The sequence below is a fragment of the Vicia villosa genome, linkage group LG4, assembly GCF_029867415.1.
Source record: "Vicia villosa cultivar HV-30 ecotype Madison, WI linkage group LG4, Vvil1.0, whole genome shotgun sequence".
In the NCBI taxonomy this organism is placed as follows: Eukaryota; Viridiplantae; Streptophyta; class Magnoliopsida; order Fabales; family Fabaceae; genus Vicia; species Vicia villosa.
The window spans coordinates 132,629,192-132,655,067 of NC_081183.1; the positions used below are offsets into that span (position 1 = coordinate 132,629,192).

The window sequence follows — 25,876 nt, forward strand, 5'->3', positions numbered from 1 at the left end:
TGAGTAAAGCGTGTGATTTGCAATTAAAATTGATTAAAGGGACCAATAAAAGGATATGAAATACACTACAATTTGGTCCCTAACACTAAGCGCGGTTTGCGAAACTTTGTTTAATTGTTTATGGGCCAGATCACTTAGAGGGAGAGAGAGATATTTTTAGAGACAAAGAAGAGCACAAAACACTGTAGCAAACTAAGAGTTGAGGATTCGAAGCCTTGATCATCGATTAATCGCCTTGGATGCTTGTTGATCTTCATCCTTTACTTCTTGAGCAAGCTACCATTCTCATGGATAGCTAAATCTCTTTTGTATCAAGATAAGATGTAATCTTCCTAACCTTTTGTATGTATTTCTTGTGAATATATTGTGTATGAACAAGTGATGATCAATATAGATGGTTTAGTTTGTTTATTAAAGCTTTTCTATGGTATAAATGTTTGAGACATCAATGTTTGTATCTAGACCTAACTTATCATCTTTCAAACTATAAGTTGCAGACATGGATTTAGCGTTTGATGTTTACTAAGTATCGGTTTTTAAAACGTTACTTGTATTGTTTAAACGGTGGAGAAATCGTCGGTTAAACAATACGGTAAATCTAGCTATATCGTTGCGGACACGGACGATATAGACGTTGATACGTAATTATATTGATCGTTGACAAGTTCATAGGCATATATTTATAAGGAAAAATACAAATTTAGGTTGATGAAATCAAATCTTGATACATTTTCTTTAACTTAGAACTTTCATAAATTTACTCTTTGCTACTAAAATTGTTAAATGATCTTTTGCAAATCCAAAACTAAAGTAACATTAACTCAAGACAAAATAGGCTATAGAACGGCGGTGATATCGCAATAATCCCTGTGGATACGATATAAACGAAAATTACACCACAATACTCTTTCAACAGCAGTAATCGGAAGGTGTCTGATGCCCTTAAACACCCCGTTCATAGACTCCACAAGATTCGTAGTCATGTGCCCCCATCGCTTCCCGTTGTCGTATGATCTGGTCCATTTCTCTCTAGCAAGATTGTCTACCCATCTGCCTGCATCTGGATTTGCCGCTACAATTTCATGTCGATAATATTGGAACGTCGGCTGAGTCAACGCATATCCGGCATTGACAAGAGTCTTCCGAAGAGCCCTGTCCTTTATCTCTCGCATGAAATTTTGTGCAATGTGTCAAATACAGTAAACATGCGCTGATGTTGGGTTTTGCCACCCGTTTGCTGGATTGTTGTACGCACTCTCGATGGAAGCATGTCTGTCTGAAATCAAGCAAAGTCCAGGTTGGGGGGCAATGTGTGTCCGAAGATTTCTGAGAAAGAAACCCCAATCTCCAGCGGTTTCTCCTTCCACAAGAGCGAACGCAACAGGAAAGATGTTACTATTTCCGTCTTGAGCCACAGCCATCAACATGGTGCCTTTATATTTTTCGTACAACCAAGTTCCATCTATTTGAAGAATTGGTTTGCAATATGAAAATCCTTGAACACATGGGCGGAAAGCCCAGAAAAGCCTGTGGAATATCACATTTCCTTGAAGGGACGTTTCGTCTGGAGATTGCGCCAGAAGGGTCTCTAAAATAGTAACGGTTCCAGGAGCATAAATTTGAAGCGCATATAAGAAATGTGGGAGTCGTTTGTATGAATCCTCCCAATTTCCATACACAATTTCGATCGCTTTGGTCTTCGCCAGCCACGCCTTTCTATAAGACGGAGTGTAATTGTATGTTGCAACGATATGAGAGATTATCGTTTTCACCTTTAACGATGGATCTTTTTCAACTAGAGGCAAGATTTCTTGACAAATAATGTCATAACTTAGCTTACGGTGATCTTGTGAAACATTTGTGTTAACACACGTGTGATCTTGGGAAATATATCCTATAACCCATGAATCACTTCTCTTCCTGTATGATGCATGCAACCTGAATCCACAATCAGTGTTTCTACAATAAATTTTGTACCTCTCAACATTGGCGCGATCAACTCTAAAATCAACATTGTTTGCCATATGAAATCTTTTTATGGCCATGATACATGCCTCCTTAGAACGAAATATGTCTCCTACTTTTAACCGTTGATCTGTTTGAGTGTATGGATCATAGAAAATATCAGTCGATGGTTCCTCATCCCCATAAAAATTCAAGTTCCTCATGTGCGCTGGAGGCATATGCACTTGATCTGGTGGTACAACAACTTCTGGTTCGTCTTCACTTTCCTCGTTGACCAAGTTATCAACTTCTATTTCCGGTACTTCTTCTTCTTCTTCTTCTACAACGTCGACCTCTGCTTGCTCGTCTTCAAGTGCATCAATGACTTGTGACTCAACCATTTGTGTGGGTTGAACTTCTAGTAGAGTAACATACAGTTCTATGCAGTCGTAACCAGAATACTCATGATTGGCGAACATATTCTGCATGTCTTCATCATCTTTGATCTCAACTTGGATAAACTTGACCGGGTTGTCCCCACGAAGAAATCGATATTGGTAAAAAATTTGGGATACATCACCCATTGCAAGCTTCGTCTCTAATCTCCCTTTGAAGTAACTGAAATTTGCTTTTCTGCTTAAACAAAATCGTTTAACCTCAGTGTTTCTAAACAGAAAACCAACTTCTTCGTTGTCATATGTCTCGCCAAAAACATGAGCGTTGATAATGTATTGTGGAGGGGCCATTGTTGAGTGGGTAGAGAGTGTTATTTCAGATGTGTAATGAGATGTGTAATGAGTTGTGTTATTTTTCACATTAGAGGTATGCTTTTATCGTCACAAACTTACTGAGTTGATTTGAGGTATGCATGACACTGGTGAACTGCTGCACAGTCGACTTGACCAGACACAACCATACTGAGCAGTTCATACTGTACAATCACATGCGAATAAAGTTGATGGAAAATGAATGTCTGTATCGTCACAAACGTACTGAGTTGATTTGAGGTATGCATGACACTGATGAACTGCTGCACAGTCGACTGCACCAGACACAACCATACTGAGCAGTGCACACTGTACAATCACATGCGAATACTGTGCACTAATTATTTTCGGTGAAACAGCAACAAGAAAACCCTAAACCCTAAAATTAAAAAAAAAATAACAAAGAAAACCCTAACCCTAAATTTTGAAAAAAAATGGTTGCATGTAGGCGCCACCCCAGGTGGCGCATTAGTGTATTTTTTAGCAGCATGGCGCCACCCCAGGTGGCGCATTAGTGTCTTTTCCTTTTTTTTTATTTTTTTTGCCCTAATTTTGTTAAGTGGTCCCCGCTGCCAAAACCCTAGACTAATCTGCCAGCATGTGATCTACCTGGAACAAAATACTGTATGCATGCATGCTTAGACAATTCAGCACAGAACACGGGATGCAGGCCTAGTCTATTCTGCCAAAAACAAATAATGCATGGTCAATTCAGCACAGAACACGGGATGCAGGCCTAGTCTATTCTGCCAAAAACACAGAATGCATGGTCAATTCAACACAGAATGCATGTGAACCCATCTTTATCACTTTGAGATCTGTATCACATGCATGCTCACCACTTGGCTATCATGTACTAAACATCAGCAACCACCACCCCCTCTATAAATACTCTCATAGAATACTCTCTTTTCACCAACATTTCATCTGTTATTTCAAAAAACACTTTGCATTTTCAAATCCGCAGAAAAGTTTCAGAGTTCTTGAAAATGGCTCAACAACTTCTTACCATGGGTGAAACACACAGAGGAACTAGAGCGAACTTGGCGACATTTGTAAGTTTATACTTATTTATTTCTAAACATCTATACTTATATGATATCCAGTTTAATCGATTTATTTGTGGTTCTTAGGTTGTTGACCGATTCCGTACACGTTCTCACGCTTATGTTGAACCCGACGAGAGGATTATTCCGAATCTACAAGCATGTGGCTTCGGACATATCATAAAAATGCACAACAACACCATAGACAGAAAATTCATCCTTGCCTTACAAGAGCGATGGAGGCCTGAAACCCACACGTTTCATCTTCCAATAGGTGAGCGTACGGTTACTCTAGAGGATGTTTATATGTTGCTTGGTCTGCCCATTGATGGCAAGGCTGTTAATGGATCTGTTCAACATGCTAATTCACTGTGTGAGAGAGTGTTGGGAAGAGATCTAGTTGTGCCTACTCAAGGTTCAAGAGGCCAGGGTATCAGTCTGGCCTCCCTTAGAGCTTATTATGATGAACTCGTCTTGAGCGACAACTCTACCGAGGAGTATGTTTGGTTAATGACTAAGGTCAATATAATGCTGATGTTTGGTAACCTTTTATTCCCGGAGTCGACAGGTAACACTGTCAACTTTTTTATTTAAGTAAATTTGATAGTATTAGCAAGATTAGGAAATATAGTTGGGGGTCTGCCGTTTTGGCGATGTTATACCAATCGCTTTGTAAGAACGCGGTTGCCGACAAGTGCACCTTCTATGGATGTGCGTTCCTCCTACAAGTATGGGGTTGGTGGAGACTGCCTACGCTATCCCCTGCAGGCAGGAACAACTACACGTTCCCTTATGCAACAAGGTACGTCTTTTTCAACGCTATCCCTTGAATGCTAACTATTTTTTACATAAAAATCTGAAATGACATGTTTGCTCCTTTTTTTTAGGTTCTGTGGTCCTAAATTGGATTACAGTAAGAATCCAAGGGGGAGTGTTATTTTGTATCGGGACCTATTGGATCACCTTCGAGCTGAAGATGTATTACCACTAAACTTATATATGATCATATAGAAGTATTACAATCCATCATCTTTTTTAATAATATCTTATTTTTTTCTCCTACGCAGTTTAATTGGAGACCATACTTGATGCTAGACCATGAGCCAAACGAGAGTGACCAAGAAGTTTGGACTGCAGTGACACCTATAATAAGGTTCAACATCATGGAGATGCACCAATCTGACCATGTGAGACTACAGTTTGGCATGTATCAACCAATCCCGGATCCCCCCACTGATTTGGGTCGCTGGCATATTAAAAGAGTCAATCAACAATGGGATCACACAAATTATCGTACATTCGCACCTGAATTTTGTGAGATGTGGAAGCAGCGTCGCAGCCGTCTGCTACAATTCCCTTTTGCCCAACTCCCCATGTTTCCAACCGCGGACTACGTTGCTTGGTTTAGAACAGTCACAACCCCCGATATGTATGTGTCTAACCCCTACTACCTACACGACCCCCGCCAACATCAATACAACCAACAACCACCCCAACAACCACCCCAACAACGCCAAACCTCCGAACAACCTTACCACGAAGAATATCAAACAACACCAACAACGCCCTACCAAAGTCAACCCATCCAACAACAATCATGGGGCTTCACCCAACAACTCCATGACGCCGACCCCTCCACTAGGCTACCCGTCCAACAACAATCATGGGGCTTCACCCAACAACACTACGACGCCGGCCCCTCCACCTCCACTAGGCAACCCGTCCAACAACAATCATGGGGCTTCACCTAACAACACGGCGACGCCGGCCCCTCCAACTCCAATAGGCAACCCAGCCCCGACATGGGTCTAGATGACGAATACGACCCAAACGAGCAAATGATCACTCAATTGTCACAATACCAACAACATGGCTACTCCACACCCCAACTTTCACAACACCAACAATATGGGTACACCACACCCCAACAAACAATGCCATTTTTCCAAGGCCAATCAAGCGCTGGGTTTTACCGACCATATGACACAACTCCACCGCCAAGACCAATCTTTGAGGGCATGGGGACCCGACTATTTGACAGCAGCATACAAGAATACATGTCCAACGAGCGCATGGAGGGGCTAATCCGAGGCCCACCTACCCAGACACAACAAGAACAACCAAGGAATAGGGGGGGTCGTGGAGAAGTGGGTCGTCGAGATCCTTCCAACCGAATTCTAACAGTTCCAGATTGCGGAACTGGCGGTCAGAGGGGTCATGGTCCGGGTCGGAGGGGTCATGGTCGGAGGGGTCATGGTCCGAGGGGTCATGAATAGCATAATATCCATGTTTTAAAAATATTCTCTTTTTTTTCGTATTTGTAATGTTTGTCTCGTACTTTCCATATTTGTAATGTTGTTTTTGCATTTCTCGTATTTGTACTGTTTCTTCCTTAATTATATCATTAAACACTACGTGTCTAATTATTTATTTAATTGTTTTTTTTAATTATGTTAAAACAAATTTTAAAAAAATCAAAAACAAATTATAATTAATATATATATATAGAAACAATTAAAAAAAAAACAAAAAAATGCACATTCAAAAAAATATATATATAGAAACAATTAAAAAAAAAAAACCCAACACATTGGCGCCACCCTAGGTGGCTTGTTTGAAGAAAATGAACATTGGCGCCACCCTGGGTGGCGCATAGGTTAAGGAAAATTGTTCGATGGCGCCACCAGAGGTGGCTCCTATGTGGAGACCACCTCTGAAACCTGGTCATATACGTAATTTTGCCGAAAATATGGTTTTTGGTGTAAATTAATTATTAAACATGGTTATTTGGATTTATATATATATATATATATATATATATATATATATATATATATATATATATATATATATATATATATATATATATATATATATATATATATATATATATATATATATATATATATTTTCAAGCAATCTCATCAATTAGATAGGTGGCTTACAAATTTAGCATATTATTTTTAACACTGAGAAGTTAAAGTAGTTTTAACTTTTTAAAGGTGTTTTTGGATTTGGGTATATTCATTTTTATGAAATGGTTATTTGTCGTTTAGTTTCCACCATCAATAAAAATTGTTGTTTTATAGTGTTATTAGTCAAAATTGTTGATTAGTGCTGCAGGTCGGTATATTAATATTAATTAAATAACATTTTCTAGAATGACACATAAGTACTAGGAATTTTTCTTTTGCATCATTTATTAGAGAAATACACATAGTACAAAACCTCAACATCAACCTATAGAGATTTTCGTATTTAAACATCCAACCAAACTCCCAAAACCACACTCAAAGTCAAACCGACACTACTTCACAACCTCACACATGTAAATTAATCAACCATATCACAACACTTTAATCATCCATTATTCTTATAACAACACACAACTTAAAGTAGAAGATTATACGATTCATCAGTAATTAGGATTAGCCAAAACATAACCCTCAATAGCCTTGATAAGTCCAGTTCCTTTGATCTTAGTTTCATCACGAACTGCATCAGATAGAACTGCATCACCTTTGGTGTGATATTTCACAGTTATCTTAACGATGGATCCACCATCAGAACCAGCCACAATAACTGTCTCGAATGTTACTTTCTCCAAACTTTCATGTAGCCCTGGTCCTCCTACTAAGCTGTAGTTGTACCCAAAGTTTGCTTCATCAACTGCATCTAGTTTGTGTAGCACATAGTCGACTTTTCCATCTACAATACAACCATAATCGTTAATAACTTAAACACAATCATGTAAACGGACACGGACACAGACACACGGACACACTTTTTTCAAAGGTGACAGTACTACGAAATTTATAATTACCTTCAAGAACGGATATCTTCTTGATGGTTCCTGGTCCTCCATTTCCTTCGATAATTTCGACTCCTTGTGCTTCCTTGATCACCTTTGGGGCGATTTCGTCGGCATCTTTTGCAAGAGCTTTGTAGAGTTTAGCTGGTGCCACAGTTGAGACAAATTCATCATCAAAAGTAAAGACACCCATGATAAATTAGTATGTAAGAGGAAAAAGAGAGGAGTGGTATGTGTATATGAATAGAACTAGTTTATAAGTTGTGATGAGTTTTGAGACATGGTGAGGGTTGGTATTTATAGAACTTTGGTAGGCTAGTTGGTGAGTGGTAATTGTAAAGAGATATAGTAATATTATTGAACATAACTTTTATTTGGGTTGCGAAAACCAATATGAGTTTGTCTAGTACTCCATGCCTCAAAAGGTATGACAGATTTGAAAATTACTTCTCCTATATTATCCTAAATTATTAATTATTATTTTTCATTATATTTTTTTTAAATTTAATAAATTATTAATTATTTTATTTCAACAATTTTTCTTCAAAATAAATATTACTAATATTATTGACACACCAATAACTAATATTATATTAAATAAAAAAAATGAAAACTAAATATAAATTAAACTTTTCAGTCAATGTTACAATTATAGAGCAATTCTTGCATGGACACCAACCTAAATCCATATATTTAGGAACAATCAATAAGAAGAGAGAATTTAAATTTATTTAAAATTTAATTTCGTTTTTAATTGTCAATATGGAAGATGGTTGTGATAATAGAAGAGAGAGATAATTTTAGTTTTATTATTTAATTAATAAAAAAATGTGATTGGTTGTGTGTAAATCCAGATGTTATAGCCGTGTCCATCTAAGTATTTTCCAAAATAATTTAGTTTTTAAAATTCTACCAAACAAAATAATTTGGTTTTTTAAAGCGTGACACTCCCTCTCGCATTAATTACAAGTAGAAGTTTTACACAATGTTAGAATCATAGTACAAGAAAACCACCAAAAACAGTTAGTGTGTAAAAATTTAAATCTTGTTTGAAATAATAGCATAACCAACTAACATGGAAGAGTTTGGTTGGAACCAAGTTTCAAAACACGAAAATTCAAACTCTTGAAAAGAGAATTGAGAAGGTGGAATTGATAGGTGTATTTGGTTGAATTAATTTGGAAGTTGATAATGTTGTCAAGGAGTTGAATGACTTAGACACCCTAGCTGCGAATGGAATCGAATATTTAGTCAGATAGGTGCGTATTAGCAACGTCTAAGGTATGTCAAAAATTATAGTAAAGAAATTCTACTGATGTAAACATCGAGAAGTAGTGGAGAGGGGGGTTTTGAATTCGAGGTTTTATCATTCAGAGATGAAATCTAGAAAGAGAAGTAATAACATAATGGCACTGAACACAACTGAATCCTGATAATAGGTATGATAGATCAAGTTCAAGAAATCAAGTTGGAGGTTAAAACTCACATTAGTACTCTTGGAATAAAATTGGCTTGTACTATATTATTAAGATTTCGATGATAACAAGGTATTTAAAACTCAAATATATGTTCAAGTGTGCAGGACTATAAATTAAAATATGTGTTATAAATTAGGCTTTGGTATTAAAATTGAACATAAAAGAGAAACTTGAAGATCCTAAATCTGAATGATCAGAACTTGAGCATCGGACTTTGAAGACTCTGACTCTGAAGGAGGTCAACTTCTGAAGTCTAGACTCTAAAAAAGTCAACCTGTGATAATCTAGACTCTGAAGCTGGTCAATAAAAAATCAAGAGGACTCTGAAAGATTACTATAAGACTCAGAGGTCATTTCTCCTTCTGATCACGTGCACAATCAAACAAAAATCTGCACAGATAGCAGGGATGAAACAGATAATTCCTTTTGAAGCAAACAAATTTCAAATATATTTTACTAGACATTAACCATATCAAGCAATATTTCAAGGTCTCTGATAAAAGCTTCTCCAAGACTCACTTGTGCAAGAAGTCTTCTTCAACGATTCTTTTCCGTCTCTCTATATAAGGAGCCAAAGACATGAAAAAAGTACAACGAATTATTGACAAATAAAGAGTTGTTACTCTATGAAATAAAAAACACAAGTTTAAATTAAAATTTATTAACACTTGTTTATCCTAGAAATTTTTAAGTCTTAAGATTCTTTCGGTGTTATATTTTATTTACACCTCTAATTGTATATCAAGTGTAATACTCTAACAATCTTTCATTTGTAAGTTTGGGAGAATAAGATTTGATTCTGCAATATATCTCTGAGTTTTGATGATAACAATGGAGTATTTGTGAAAGAACTATTTTATTTTTTATGTTTGTTTCTGTGCAGAACTAAGTCTATTGAAGTTATCAGATCAAACAAACACCTTCAAAATGTGCGCTGAAGATCCTATGTGAGTTACTATGTGTAACAAAAAGTCGCAATCTCATTAGAGAAGCGAGTATGGTTCTGCATATGATCACAATCGAAAAGATCCAAAGATATCTGATATTATTGTTGCAATGATATCTGGATTTTGTTATGAGAAGTGATTCTGAATCTGATGGAAAGGCGTGGCCAAAACATTAGAAGCTACCAAGTTATGTTTCTGCGCTACACAATTTTTGATGAATAGTAGCAAAGCTTCATAAGCATCTGAAGTAATTAATCTGACATGAAGTTTTAAGAAACCATTCTGAAGACCAAGTGCTGAAGACTCTAAAGACGTGGTTCTAAAGACTCAAAAGACTTGAAGCTCTGAAGACTCAAGTTTCTGAAGACAAATAATTCTAAAGACCAAGTGTTGAAGACGAAGTTCTGAAGACTCTAAAGACTTGAAGTTTTGAAGAATAAGATTTCAAAGAAAAGTGCTGAAGTCTCGAAGACAAGGTTCTGAGCGAACAAGTTCTGAAGATTGAAGACTTAATCATGTGAAGACTCAAGTATAACAACTCTACTCATGCTTCAACCATCAACCATCAGAAGCCTCTGAAGTTGAGAAGTCAAATGTTACAGTTAGCAATGATAAGTACACAGTACATAAAAGTTTTATTCCACTACCTCTCCATCAGCTTGACTTGTGAAAAAGATAGTCGTTGTAGTACTACTAAAAAATAATTGTGTAACAACTCTTTTTATAGTCATTTATTCCTCAATGGTTATTCTTCAACGGTTATATTCTCTTTGGCTAAAAAAGAAGAAGATCATATACTTTGTAGTTGTTGGTTCCATCATTATTAGAATATAACCAAACCATCAACCAACATAACAACAACAGATAATAAAATAACTATTTAAGTATGTTGTTAATAATGAAGATGATCATGGAAGTTTTAATTACAAATCCACAACATGAATGTTGTGCTCTGAAGTGATCATTGAAGCATATATAACAAGGGTTATTGTCCAAAATGTTCTAAGAGGAATCAAGATGAAGGAGTTCTTCTCTCTGCTATGTCAAGATCGATCAAGCTTTCAGAAGCTTATGAAGAAGAAGACATAAGAAGTCCAAGTGCTTTGGGCTGTTATCCGTGAAGAAGCTACATGAAGAAAAGAAGACCACACATTAAGCTACAATAAAATGTAATATTCTTAGTGTGTATTAGGATCTTCTGATGTACTTAATTGAGTTTACAATTGCTTGTGTAGAAGCTCTTTATTATAAACAAACCTTGTGAAAACAAACAGTTGTTAGTTCCTCAAAGGACCAGTTAGGTCAGAAGCTTTGAAAAGACTAGGATGGTATTATTAGTGGTTATTAGTCACCGGCGGTTACCCGTGCAAGGTTGTTAGTCATTGGCGATTTCCTGTGCAAAGTTGCTAGTCACCGGCGGTTGCCCGTGCAAGGTTGTTAGTCATCGGAGGTTGTCCGTGCAAGGTTGTTAGTCACCAGCGGTTGCCCGTGCAATTGTAATCAATTTGGTTATAGTGGATTAAGACCTCGAGTTCAAGACGAAATCACCTTGGAAGGGTGGACTGGATTAGATTGACAATTTCTCAAGTGAACCAGGATATATCGTGTGTTCTTTACTTTTATGCTTTACTCAACTGTTTACATTTCTGCAATATTCTTAGAGAATCACTTAACATAATATTGTTAAGAAGCGAGAAAACATCAAAGAGTGAAAAATCCAATTCAAATCCCCCTTTCTTGTATTTTCTTCACACCTTCAAAGTTAGATTGTTAGAAGTTTCTTGCTTGTGTGCTTGAGTATCTGAGGTCTCTTGCTTGTGTGCTTGAGCATTAGAAGTCTCTTACTTGAGTGTTTGAGAATTAAAAGTCTCTTGCTTATGTGCTTGAGAATTTGTAATCAGTTGTGATTATAGTGAAATCCATTGGAAGTGCAAGTGGACTGGACTACTCCTGATTTGTGGGAGGAACTAGTATATATCGCTTGTGTCTCTCTTTCCTAAAATTTCTATCATTGAACTCATTCTATCCGCTGCAAACAATCAAATTTGTATTAGATTCTAGACCTCTTGTTCAGAATCTGATAAGAGGATTTTAAAAAAGAAAGAAAAACTAATACAATTCAACCCCTTCCTTGTTCTTTTCTCACCATCAACTACAAATAATACATTTCATGACAAAGCATTCACCTCACCGAACAAAAAATCGACGTATAATGTCAAGGAGCGCCATGTTTTATTTTTTTTAAAAAATGAATACCACCTAATACTTCGGTTTATGAATATAACTTAGGGAACAATAATTCAAGACATGCTTCAAATCCTAACAAATGCAATTTATGTATTTATTTCTTTTAAAATGATACGTTTCTTTTTATTTTATTTATAAATTAAATGATATATTCCTTCGGTTTCTATAATAATTAAAGGATTAGATAATTATATTTTACTAATTGATTTACATGCTTATGCTATTTTATTTCGCATATTTATTATGTTTTACTAGTGTTTCCATTGTGTTTCAGGTACTTGGCTTGATCGTCAAGAAATGTGCATCGAAAACGGAAAGGAGCAGAAAGAACAAAGAAAACGCAGAAAAACTGACATTTTACTGAGGCGGCGGTTGCCGTTAAGGGAATGGCGGTCGCCATTTGCCCCGATACCAGAAATTGAAAGAAACGCTTCTGTTTCAGAAGTAGACAAATTCTATCCCACTTCCCTTATTTTTCTCAACTTCCAAGCACACGTTTTTCCACTAGCAACTTGACTGTAACACTATATATAAGACTAGGATTTTAGTTAGAATAAGCTTGGAACCTATTAGCGAACCTCTGACGAATTCCAGAGGCAAATTTGTACACCGAGAGTGAGAGGTTACTTACCACAGTTTCGTCACGAGAGTGAGAAATCCATTTTGGTATGAACCTGCACTGCGAGAGCGTCGGGGTCGAACCAGATAGTAAAAACTAGGCATCAATTCCAAAGAGAGCAAGAGTGCTTTAGGTATCAATTAAGTCTTAATTAGTTTTCAAAATGCGATCCTTAATTAGAATGGCGAGCAAGAGCAAAATCTGATGGTTAAGGAACATGGCTTTATTTAAGACCATGAGAGTGTGAGATTTAGTCCTTAAACTTTTATTTCTTACAAAATACCTATTAAGTCTAGACGAGTCAGTGAGTCACGAATTCCCAAAGATGTACGGAATCACGTTCCGGTCTCTTCTTAATTTCTTATTTCTCTAAAAACCATTTTTTCCAAAAGCTTTATTTTCCTTCTTCGATAAAAATCATTCGCCTTAGCTAAACATAGTAACAATCCCATAGCAATAGTCTGAATGTTAGTCTCTGTGGGTTCGATATCTTTTAAAACTACCCGATAGGATGTGCACTTGCAGCCAGTGAATCAGATAGACGTTAAAGTTGCGATCAATAAACCCGAAGGAAAAGCCCTTATTTTATTTTTTAATTAAAAAAGAAAAAAATTTCCCCTAGGTTTTAAAAAAGAACCAATGGATTTAGTTACTCAATTACAACAATGAAACTATGCCCTACATTCATAGAGTAACGACACTCAAGATATTGTTAAGACATCAATCCATAAGATACTCTCTACATCCACCAATATATATCTTCTTCTCTTTCTTGAACAAATATTTGCCATGAAAACATTTGCTCAAGATAATGAAATCTTGGAACAAATCTTAGGGATGGATTGTAAGTGCATAAAAAATCCCAAGGTTGAAACAAATAACTTATAAAAATTTGGATGCATGCAATCCATTGAACTTGAAAAGAATGTGCAAAAATGATATACAACAAAATCTGGATAGCAACAAAGATTTGTTATTATCCAAGAATAATAGCAACGATGATGAATCAAATTTGTCAAAATTTGGATTTGTTGTAAATAATGTATTTTAATATTATATGTAAACAATGTAATTTTAAAAAAAAGCTTTTCCCCCTCGGTTTTTATCAGAAACCAAGAGCTATGTGGTTCTTGGGATAGAACCTATTTTATTGTAATTTTTACCTCGGTTTTGGGTAATAACCAAGGGGAAATATAAGCGTGTTTTTTGAGTTTCTTCACCATCCTTAAAGAAATCTTTGTCGTCCATTTAATGAGTATCAACGCTCAAGAAACTGTCAGTAATGATGCACGTGAAACCTAAAAGACATTTAATATAAAAGCATTCTAAATTTAAAAAATTGATAATGAAAAATTTGACATGAATACTTTGAAACTTAAAGAAGCTTGGAAAAGTTCTTTGTTGGATAGCAAGAGCAGAAAATTATTTGGATTCAAGGTTTGTGTTCTTAAATAATCAGATAATTAAATATTTATTTTATTTATCTAACCCCTTTTTTGTTATATCTTAAAAACAAATGCAGGCAATATCCAACATTTGGTCTTCCTTAAGATTCAATAATTCGAAGACCAACATATGATCTTCACTGACACTGATGACAATGAATCAGATCCAAATTTTGTTATATATTTTTATTTTAATATTCTATATAAACAATGTAATAGCCGACTATAGACAAGTTGCATAGCCGACTATCCTCATGGAAAGAGATATACATATCAATAAGGGGTAGGGTGGAGTTGTTGAACTATATTTTCAACATCATACCAATATACTTCCTCCAATTCTACAAAGTTTCAAGGAAAGTAACATAGGAGATAATTTAGATACAACAGTCTTTCTTGTGGGGGGAGGGGAGTAGATGCGGGGGAAAAAAATTAACTGGATGAGTTGGAATAAAGTCTACAAGCAGAAGAAGGAAGAAGGGTTAGAGGTCAAAGATATTGAGTTATTAAACATGGAATTAATGGGTAAATGAAAATGGAAGATTCTTAATGATACTGAAGTGTTTGGGGAGGTTTGTTAGCATACAGGTATGACCATATCAAGGTGAGAATTACTCTTATATAATGCAACAATAATCGGTTCAAAGGAAACATTATGCTAGAGGGATCTAATTGGAATCTGAATGTGTTATATTTAGGGTCATAACTGGTTTGATAAAAACATTATTTGTAGGTTAGGAGATGGAAGAGATATTGAACTTTGGAGGAATACATGGATATGGAACAACTCATTGCACAACATATTCCCATATTTGTACATGATTTCAGAGCAGAGTGAAGAAAAAATTCCCGATATGGGACATTGGGAGGACATGCAATAGGTGTGGGATGTTGGACTCTCGAACGACATGCTCATGGGGGAGATACAATTTTAAAGAAATAAACTACAAGGTATCCTGAGTGGCATAGAACCAATAAGGGACAACAATGATAGTTTCCTGGGGTTGCTGTGAAGTCAAGCTTCTCAAACATTGTGTTTTTATGAAGACAACTTTAAAACTCTCAAGACCATGTACATATATCAAAGAAGAAGGAAAAAGATGCACGACTTTATTCAAGCTTTGTGATCAAGTTTCAAGGTATACAAAATCTTTAACAAATATAATCTTAGTGCTCAATCTTTTAAAATCATGCATTTATAAATTAATCATGCATTTATAAATTTATCGTGCATTTATTTTATATAAACCTTGGTAAAGTTATTATCAAATATTTTTACAAGTGTTGGAAAATATTGCTTTGCCGTTACATATATCTTATGCATACTTTCAGTGAATTGTGAATTAGCTCAATAGGTTGAAAGACATGTGTTAAGGAATTAAAAGGTCTTGGGTTCAAGTCATGTGTATGACATTTTTTACTTAGAAATTTTTTCAAAAATTATTTAGCATGCAATTGATTGAAAGTATAATGCAACTGATTGCATAAGAGAGATGAACTTTCCATTCCATGATTTTAAATACCTTTTCACCAAACCATTTCATGGCACCATTTCAATATAAACTAAATTTTTTTCATGTAATAATTTCCAACCATTGCCATGATTTTTGAATGGTTGTTTGCACTCTATAAATTAATTTCAAAATTATATTTTACAGTAACCTCTTTCAAAATTCTCATAAAATCTCTCTGCATTATTTTCAACATAACTTTCATATATTGATGCTTTGTGAGAAAACTTTCATATCATTCTAAAAGCATCATTAAGCACTTAAGAGAGTATTTTGTTATTAAATTTTATATTGAAAGAGAAGAAGTCCTTCATAGGATCTATATACTACAAATTTATTTATTCAAAAATTCTTGTTTGTATCACATCTTATTTTTCCAGGATTGTTGGAATTAAGATTCTCTGATGTGTGTTCCTTGTTTTCAGGATTGTTGGAAACAAGAAGTTGAAAGTGAGAGGATTGTTCTCAAATCAACTTGATAAATCCAAGAGGATTGTTCTGGGTGGTTTGGGTGTTAGAAAATTGTAGGATAAGTTTTGGGATTAAACTTGTACAAATATCTAACAATTAGTGAAATCTCTTACTGCGTAAAGGGACTGGAGTACTCTCGGATTATGAGGGGAACCAGGATATATCGTTGTGTCGTTTATTGTTCTGCGGTTTATTGCTTTCATAATCTCGCCATAAACCAGAAGAATAATTCCATCAACACTAAAACTGATAACACGTAATTATATCGTATATTAAGCTCGATTATAACATAAATTGTTTCATTATTTTATTATAATTATATATTATTACGGTATTATGCTGATTTTTTCCTTTGTTTCAGGTATTATGTTTATGCAAGAAGCATTTGGCAAAAGAAGAAGAAATCGTATTAAAAAGGCAAAAGAATCAAGTTAAAGGTACTGTAGTGAAGTGAGGTGCAAATAGAGGAATCCAAAGTGGAACACGCGAGGCCCAGCCCACGTGAAGCAGAAGCCCCCACGACTCCAAGTGGGAGACGGTCGTCTCACCCTCCGCAAATCAAGGGACGCACGTCCCCATCATTCAAGCCACGTCACCCACGTCTCCATAAAGGGAGACGCCTGTCTCCACCTCTCTACCCATGAGAGACGCACGTCTCCAATGTCTCCTTGAATTGTTCAAAGATTGAGTCGCCCGTCTCCTACTTTTGAGGGCCCGTCTCCATTTCTTTCGCTTCATTTGCAGATGACTAATACCAAGACCTCCCACGTTTTACGGAACGGAATTTACAAGGCAACACTATATAAAGGACAAGATGTTCACGTAAAAGGCGTTGGACCATGCTTTGTCCCAGCCATTGTTTTTAATATTATTTTCATTTCAGCATTTTACTTTTCCAGCAATTGCTTTCTGTTTTTGTTCATCTTTTCTCACAACAATTTATACATCGGAAATTGTTGTGAAGCTTTAACGAATCTAACCTTACGTTAGATTTAGTTTTTATTTCCTTGTTTTAATTCCTGCTGAATAATATTTGAAGAACAAACCAACCAACCTGTGGTGGAAGTTCAAGTACTCCAAGACTCCAAGTTTAATTAATTCAGATTTTATTATTCAAGTTTCTATTTACTTTTTAATTATTATTGCATGATATATTGTATGCCTGCTAATATGCCTATTATTATGAACCGAATCTATTTATGCATGTTTAACCATATTAATATGTCTAGCTAATTTATTTAGATGTCGATATGTAAAGTAATTTAACCGTAGGGATCCGAAATAAATTGGCTTAATTACGTTTTATTAAAAATCACTCATTTCTGGTTTTGTGTCTAATTTAATTTGATAAAGTTATAAAACCAATAGAGCGAGAGTTTGAGGTTTTAGAACTAATAAAGGTTAAGGTCAACAGAGCGAGAGTTTGAGATTCTTAACTGGATAGTAGACATAGGACATTAATTTTAAGGATGGCGAAAGCGTATTAAAACTAATTAGAATTTACTTACTTTCAAAAAGTGTTTTTAAACCCGACGCGGGGTGGCGAGAGCGTACGTTAGGGAATACTAGCATGATCCGAGTCAACAGAGCGAGAGTTTAAGACTAGGAGATTTAAATAGGTAACGTCTTCATGAAGCGAACATTTTATCAATTATGATGTTTTCAAAAAGCGTTTCTAAGTCTGGTGGGATGACGAGAGCGTACATTATGAGTTAGGATTATAGTCTTAATCAATAGAGCGAGAGTTTGAGAGGAGGACTTTTAAATGACATAGTTAATAGAGATTTTTAATTAAATAAGAATATGGCCAATAGAACTTTGGATCACCTAAGTTAGACGAACTACATACCGATATCCGCGCATTTATATTTTACCTAGATTTAAGATTTTAGTTTCCATTTATAAACAACCCCAAATATCATTAGCCTTAGCTTTACATAGTAACTTTAGATAACGGTAGATCGATTTATAGTCCCTGTGGATTCGATATATTTTAAAACTACATGACACGACTGTGCACTTGCAGTTATCCCGACTAATAGACACGCAAAGTCGCGATCAAAAACCGGATAAATTTTCAAAGTCCTAATTCACCCCCCTCTTAGGCGCACTCTTAAACTTACAGTTGCATGATAGCTTGAAGGGCTTTTATATAAAAGTATGTTACACACTATTATATGCTTTTGTAGACGCTAGTACAAATATGGAATATGCAACATTGATGGAGATTTACGTTCTATGGCATAAAAATGCCCCATCCACGATTCAAGTGTTGGGTTGGAAGTTGATGCTTAACAAATTACCAACTAGAGCTGAATTAGCTAAGAGATGAGTTGTAAGCGGGAACCATAATGTAGTGTGCGTGCTGTGTTTCAACAAAGAAAAATCTACATCGCATATGTTCTTCAATTGTCCATTTGCACTGCAAGTGTGGAAAAAGGTATGTTACTTGACCGAGGCAGTAGAGTGTGATGTTGGAACAACAATGGATCATTTCCTATAATCAAAATATGTACAGAGGTAAAACTAAAATTTAACCAATATGCAACTATTTACCCACACCACCATTGTTTTTCATTTAAGCAATGTGGCAATTTAGCATTATGAAAATAGTGATGCGCCTTCCTATGGGGGTGTCATTATTGCTTGGATGAATGTTTGTATCACGTCGTTGTGCTCTTTAGGTACATCTGTTAGTGCAAAAAAATGGGTAAGGTATGGTGATGGCGCAATAAATGGAAAAGACCCATAGATCAAGGGGTTGGGCCCTACAAAGTGGATCTATAAGGGAGTTTGGAAAGATGGAAGAAAGTTCATAGTGTCAAGTTTCCAAAGAAGGAAAAGTCGACACAACCTGGAAAATTGGTCGATCCTTTTTGTATCGACCATATGGAAAGTTGAGACTTAGAAATTTTTTGATTAAGTTTACGCTAGGGGGTAATGTCGAAAAGAAGACTTGAGCGGGTTAATTTGAAATTCAAACACCGTCACTTAGTGAAGGAGTAGTTCCTAAAATGAGCGCCAGAAACATGAGGAACGGTTACCTAGATCGTGCAGCCATTCATTTAGCTTATAGGCAGTTACCTTGCAGTTATGTTGCCTGTAGGCAGTTATTTTGTTGTATTATAAATAGGAGATCCCACAAGGGGATCCGGGTGTTCACTTGTACTAAATCACTTGTAAAAACTTTACATTCCCAACGCGAGGAAACAAAGAGTTTTCAAGAGTGCTAACGTACGTGAATCACCATTTTTATCTAAATGCAATTTCCTCATTTATCACTTGTTCCTCTTGAACATTTTATTTTACTTTAATTTACGTTTGAACTATCTTTTTACGTCATTGTATACACTGTCGACTGTGGTTCCGTTACAATGATGGAATTCACCATAGATGCATTCGTTGTGTATATTTTTTGAATGTTATAGCATTCTGTCGGTCATGAGTCACCTTCTGTTGATAACATTAACATCTTTTTTTGTGTGGAAAACTTTGGTTTTTCAAACTCTTTATAGGAAACCATTTCTCTTAGAGTCAGATATTGTGTCAAACAGAACGAGCCAAATCTTAGTTGCATTAGCACGTGTCTTAGAATCAACTAGTCGATTATGCAAGTGACCCTTAGTTTGTAGGCTTTGGGAGGACTAGCGGTTGTTTACCAATTTCCACAGTAAACAAAATGGCACGCCTAGTGGGACATGTGCTGATGTAAGTATATGAAACTTAGAAGTGGGAAACAATATAGTAGACCACAAGGAATTTTGAGAATGTCAGATCCTAATATGGATGTAATACCACAAGGAACACTAACTGCCATGGATCTTGTAGTTTCGCAGGTTGCAACTTTTCCTCCGTTGGAAAATGCAGCCACAACATCGCCGACTACAGGTGCAGTGGTGACGTCTATCCCTTTGCCTCCACCGGGAAGCCCAGGGTCAATAATGACGACAAGTATTCCTTTCAAGCCTAACATACCCCGTTTTGGAAGTGCTGATCCTCTTTATGGAATGTCGTATTCCTTAATGCCTGGATATCAGTCGACGTCAAATGCAACGTTGGTAGCGGATAACACTCAGAATATAAGTTCTTCTTTGCAGGAATCTGCACAAAATGCTCAAAAGAGGAACAATAAGAATAGAGCAGTGCTGTTGTCGAATACTTCAATAGCGGTGCTTAGGAAACAAATGGATGATAGTAACCATGAGTTAGTCAATATGTTAACTAATCAAATGGGTACTATTTTTAATCATATGATGCAGGAATCAGCTGAATCGAATTGGCAAGTGGAATCAGCTTGTGCAATTTCTTGGGGGCACCCCAAAAGTCTGTTTGACAGGCACCTCAGATGAACATGAAAAATATAGTTGTTCAAGCAGAGACAGATTTAGGGGATGAAGAAACAGTATACCAGGGACAGATTCTCAGACCCCAACAAAACCAAGGTGTCGAGTTAGGAATAGCGGGACGCAAGCCAATGGTGCTAGTTGGTCGACAATAAAATGCTGATCAAATTATCGATCAATATCGACAAGAAGATATGGCAGTAGAAAACAATTTGACTACAATTGTTGAGAGAATCATGGCTAGGAATGGCATGAGTGCCACATTACAGAGGCCATTATATGTGTCTCCATTAGCTGAGTTTATTCTTTAACCCGAATTGCCCAGAGGAACGAAAGTGCCTAAGTACACTAAGTTTGGGGGAGAGTCTGGTGAGTCGACAATAGAACATATTTCTAGATACTTAACTGAGTCGGGGGATTTGGCTCACATTGAGAATTTGCGAGTGAACAACTTCCCTTCTTCTTTGACTAAAGCATCCTTTACATGGTTCACCTCATTGGCCTTAAAATACAATTGATTCATGAGCCAAACTGGAAAAGAAATTCCACGAACATTTTTATGAAGGGCATTCCAAAATTAGTTTGGCAGAATTTTCAGGAATCAAGAGGAGGTTCGCTGAGAGCATCGATGATTATTTAAATAGGTTTTGATAATTAAAGGCTAGATGTTTTACGTAAGTCCCATAACATGAACTTTTTCAGATGGCCGCTGAGGATTTAGATTATTCCATTAGGAATAAAATAGACCCTACTTTTGAAAAAAGTATGTCACAATTAGCTGATAGAGTTCGACATCTCGAACGACTAAGGTTAGAAAAGGTTAAACATACCAAGGCCAAGAAAGAAAAGGTAGCTTTTGTAGAATATGATGCTACATATCCTATTTATGACGCTGATTATGCCTTGCCGACAGAGATAGAAGTCGATGTGGCTGAAATGAAGCCAGGATCTGCATATGAGTGTCGGTCGTTATTACCTGCACAACGAAAACATCCTGTCAAAAACAATCCAAAGTTTCCTTCAAAAACTTATACTTTTGATGTAACAAAGTGTGAGGAAATTTTTTATTTGTTAGTTAAAGATGGTCAAATGGTAGTACCACAAGGTACTAAATTGCCACCATTAGAGCAGAGACAAAAAAGGGGGTTTTGTAAATATCATAATTATTTGGGTCACAATACTTTTAATTGTTATCTTTTTAGGGATCTTTTTCAGAAATCAATTCAAGAAGGAAGGCTGAAGTTTGCTGGCCGCAAGATGAAGATCGACGCTGACCCTCTTCACCAAGAAGAAGCTTTGTTTGTTGACCCAGTTGAGATTAACATGGTCGAGATTACTGAATATAATGATGCTGATATGGTGGAAGAAACTGGTGAAATTCCTGATGTCGACTTGGCTGAAGTTTACCCAAGGCCTGATGAGGACTTGGTGGACTTTTTGTACCGCTGCAAAAATAAGGTTGCTGCTGAAAACTTTCAAAGGCTATAACTTGGAAAAAGTGGAAGCAAGTGGGCTGGCCAGAGGCGTTACCCACTAAAAGAGGAGACCTCAAGGAGGACTATGGGTAATTCCCAAACAAGGCCAAAGAGTTATGTGTCGTCGGATGGTGCTCATAGAGGCACATGGATCAAGCCTCAAGGAAAGCTGGAAGTACCACAAGGTGATGCTTCTGCTAGAGGAGGTTTAGCTGTCAACTACAGACGTGAGTTCAAGTTTGAAAAGAGGACTCATGTTTCTGAAAACTACTTAGGGAAGAACCCTATGACCAGAACTCAATGGAGACATTTTCAATGTCACAAGCAAGCTGAGAGGTAGGCTACTTAGGAAAAATATGAAGAGAATATGGCGAAGCGGGCCAATTCGGGGAAAAAGGTTGTTGTGAAGGTCGATACTGCGGCTAAGGAGAGGATAAGGAAATATGTGTGTCGACCAAGTGAAAACTGTTCTGATGAAGTCACTGATGATTTCAAGTCAGAATCTAAAGCAAGCATGGACATATTAGTCAATGTGGTGTCAATCTTTCTAGAAGAGTACAACTTTGTCACATAGGTGGAAGAATCGGTAGATGTCAACGCTGAATAAATGGCTCTGTATAAGCCAAGATGTTACTTTGTATTGAATGATGGCTCTGTGGATAGTCAATAGGAGGTTTTTGAGAGACCTACCATGGCTATAAGAAGTCATCTGAAGCCTCTGTTGATTAGAGGCAAAGTGGAGGAAGTTACCATTAACAAAGTATTGGTAGATTGTGGCGTCACTATGAACATCATGCCACACCATATATTGAAGAAAATTGGCAAATATGACACTGATGTGAGGTCCAACAACATGGCTTTGTCAGATTATGGGGGCAAAACCAAAAGCACTATGGGGGTTATTATGGTCGACATCACTGTCGGGTCAGTCACTAGACCGACATTGTTTATGGTGATCGATACCAAACTTAGCTATAACTTGCTGGTGGGAAGAGAATGGCTTCATGGTGTGGGTGCGGTACCATCTTCAGCACACCAAAGATTGATAATCTGGAGAGAAGATGGGGTTGTCGAAAACATTGAAGCTGATCAAGGCTATTTTTTGGCCGACGTAAACAATATTGGAAAGAAGGAGTTTGAGAGGAAGCTTGCTAATATTTCTCCTTGCTAGCCAGCTGAAGACGTTTATTCTGACTTAAGTGAAGTTTTTGTTTCTTTGACACTGCATGAAACTCATGGCTTCATTTGGGATGTAGAACGTCTGGATGAACCTCCATATGAAGAGGTCCGGCCGACAGGATGGGGAGACGTCATTGATGATGTCTGAGCTAAAAGCTCTAGAAAAGATTTTGGCATACGTTGCCAAAAACAAATTAAATACAACTTTAGAAGCTGAGGAAGAAAATATGGCTGTCGAAGCCTGTGTCTTAAAAGAGGAGGATAATGGGACTTTGGAGCCAAAACCTCCGGATAAGTCAAGAATAGTTGCAGGAAACGTCGACATGCAGCGTTTGGACTTCATCTACGACGATGAGCCCTTAGGGTTCGATAAGGATCCCATGGCGAAGGATAAAATGCAGCCACAGGACCCTTTGGAGGAAATCAACCTTGGCGAAGATGGTAAAAAAAGGCCAACGTATATCAGCGTCAACATCGACAAAGAATTGAAAATTGAGGTAATATCTTTGCTTAGAGAATTTAGAGATTGTTTTTCTTGGGACTATAATGAGATACCTGGTTTAAGCAGGGATTTGGTGGAATTAAAACTGCCAATAAAAGATGGGAAAAAGCCAGTGAATCAAACACCTAGGCATTTTGCGCCTGATGTGATGTCGAAGATCAAGGCAGAGATAGAAAGGCTCCTCAAAAGCAAGTTCATAAGAACTGCTAGGTATGTCGACTGGTTGGCCAATATTGTGCTAGTAATTAAGAAAATTGGATCTTTAAGAGTGTGCATTGATTTAAGAGATTTAAATGCTGCCACTCCCAAAGATGAATATGCAATGCCTATGGCAGAAATGTTGGTCGACTCTGCTGCTGGTTTTGAATATTTAAGCATGCATGATGGTTATTCAGGTTATAATCAAATTTTCATTGCAGAGGAGGATGTACCGAAGATAGCATTTCGGTGCCCATGAGCCTTAGGCACATATGAGTGGGTGGTCATGCCATTCGGCATGAAAAATTTCGGAGCAACGTATCAAAGGGTAATGAATTCGATGTTTCATGATTTTATTGAGGATTTCATGCGTATATACATTGATGATGTTTTGATAAAGTCGAATTGTCAACTTACTCATGTCGATCATCTTCGAAAAGCTTTTGTAAAATGCAAAAATATAGATTGAAAATGAATCCATTAAAATGTGATTTTTGTGTACAGGCAGGCGACTTCCTTGGCTTTGTGGTGCATAAGAAGGGTATTGAAGTAAACCAGAGCAAAACAAAAGCTATTATGGATGTAAAGCCTCTGTCGACCAAGAAATAACTCCAGTCATTGTTGGGGAAAATAAATTTCTTAAGGAGGTTTATTTCAAATTTAAGTGGTAAAACGAAAGTTTTTTCGCCACTGTTGCGACTGAAGAATGAAGATTTTCAATGGCGAGAAGAACATCAAGAGGCCTTCGACAAAATCAAGGAGTACTTGATGAAGCCCCCAATATTGGCTCCTCCTGTTAGGAATAGGCCAATGAGGTTGTACATTTCAGCTTCAGAATCGACTATAGGTAGTATGTTAGTCCAAGAGGATGAAAAAAGTGTCGAAAGACCTGTGTATTATCATATTCGAATGCTTAATGGTCCTGAAACTAGGTATAGTGATATAGAAATACTATGTCTATGCCTGTATTTCTCTTGTATCAAATTAAAGCAATATATTAAGCCAGTTGATGTTTATGCGTCTTCTCATTTTGATATCATTAAACATATGTTATCCAAACCAATATTGCATAGTCGAATTGGTAAATGGGCTTGCTGAAGCGGTAAAGTGGCAAGCAACAAAAGATTTAGAAATATTTATCTGAGAAATTATCGTCTCCACAGGGACTGGTGCATTGAACTGTCGTTCAACAGTTTCCAATGTTATGAGTTTGAATTTAATTGGTAAAGCATAAAAACGGAAAAGTAAATATTAACACAAAAACAATTCATTTTTTAGAGAGAAGAAATTTATGAAGCATGCATATAATCTACTTATCACAAACTTAAACCTATCGACCAGTTGCACTCAACCTACAATACTCGTCAAAATCATCAAGCATCGCTCGCACCCTAAGTCATTTCTAACCCAAAGTATAGAGAAATACTATATCATCTCGACAACGATCTCTCAGCCAACCTCAACAACACAGTAGACATCCATATCATATGTACCGACGATCCCTCAACCGACAAAACTAACCCGGAAGCATTAAGCTTTGACCCCCATAAAGATTAGTTATTCTAAATCTATCTCTAGAATCTATAAACTAATAGATATTCATCCCTAATCAAGATTTGTGAGGTATATGTCTATAACAACGCAAATCCAAACACAAAGGCAAAAAGATTAAGGAAGACATCAATAATGAGTTGTAAAGCAAATATATTATACAACACCATGATCAATACATATACATATGTTCAAAGTAAATATACAAACATACCCAAAAAAATAGAGTATACAAAGAGAAGAGAAGAAGAGGAACCAAATATTTCTTGGTTAGTCAACACCAACCGATGAGAAATTCGACGTCAGATCATCAAGATGCAATCCCATTTGATGTTTCTAAGC

At 36.5% G+C, this 25,876-nt stretch overlaps 3 protein-coding genes across 3 annotated transcripts; 1 reads left to right on the top strand and 2 right to left on the bottom strand.

Moving 5' to 3' along the window:
* Positions 1 to 1,190: 1,190 nt before the first annotated feature.
* LOC131597890 (uncharacterized) lies at positions 1,191 to 2,690 on the bottom strand. Its single transcript, XM_058870550.1, has one exon. The coding sequence runs from the start codon at positions 2,688 to 2,690 to the stop codon at positions 1,191 to 1,193; it is 1,500 nt and encodes a 499-aa protein (XP_058726533.1).
* A 999-nt stretch (positions 2,691 to 3,689) lies between these two features.
* On the top strand, positions 3,690 to 4,579 carry LOC131599696 (protein MAIN-LIKE 2-like). Its single transcript, XM_058871971.1, has 2 exons — positions 3,690 to 3,766; positions 3,845 to 4,579. The coding sequence occupies exons 1-2, from the start codon at positions 3,701 to 3,703 to the stop codon at positions 4,349 to 4,351; spliced, it is 573 nt and encodes a 190-aa protein (XP_058727954.1). The 5' UTR covers positions 3,690 to 3,700; the 3' UTR covers positions 4,352 to 4,579.
* A 2,351-nt stretch (positions 4,580 to 6,930) lies between these two features.
* On the bottom strand, positions 6,931 to 7,840 carry LOC131599697 (ABA-responsive protein ABR17-like). Its single transcript, XM_058871972.1, has 2 exons — positions 7,581 to 7,840; positions 6,931 to 7,465 (listed from the first exon to the last, which is right to left on the bottom strand). The coding sequence occupies exons 1-2, from the start codon at positions 7,759 to 7,761 to the stop codon at positions 7,173 to 7,175; spliced, it is 474 nt and encodes a 157-aa protein (XP_058727955.1). The 5' UTR covers positions 7,762 to 7,840; the 3' UTR covers positions 6,931 to 7,172.
* Between the last annotated feature and the right edge of the window lie 18,036 nt (positions 7,841 to 25,876).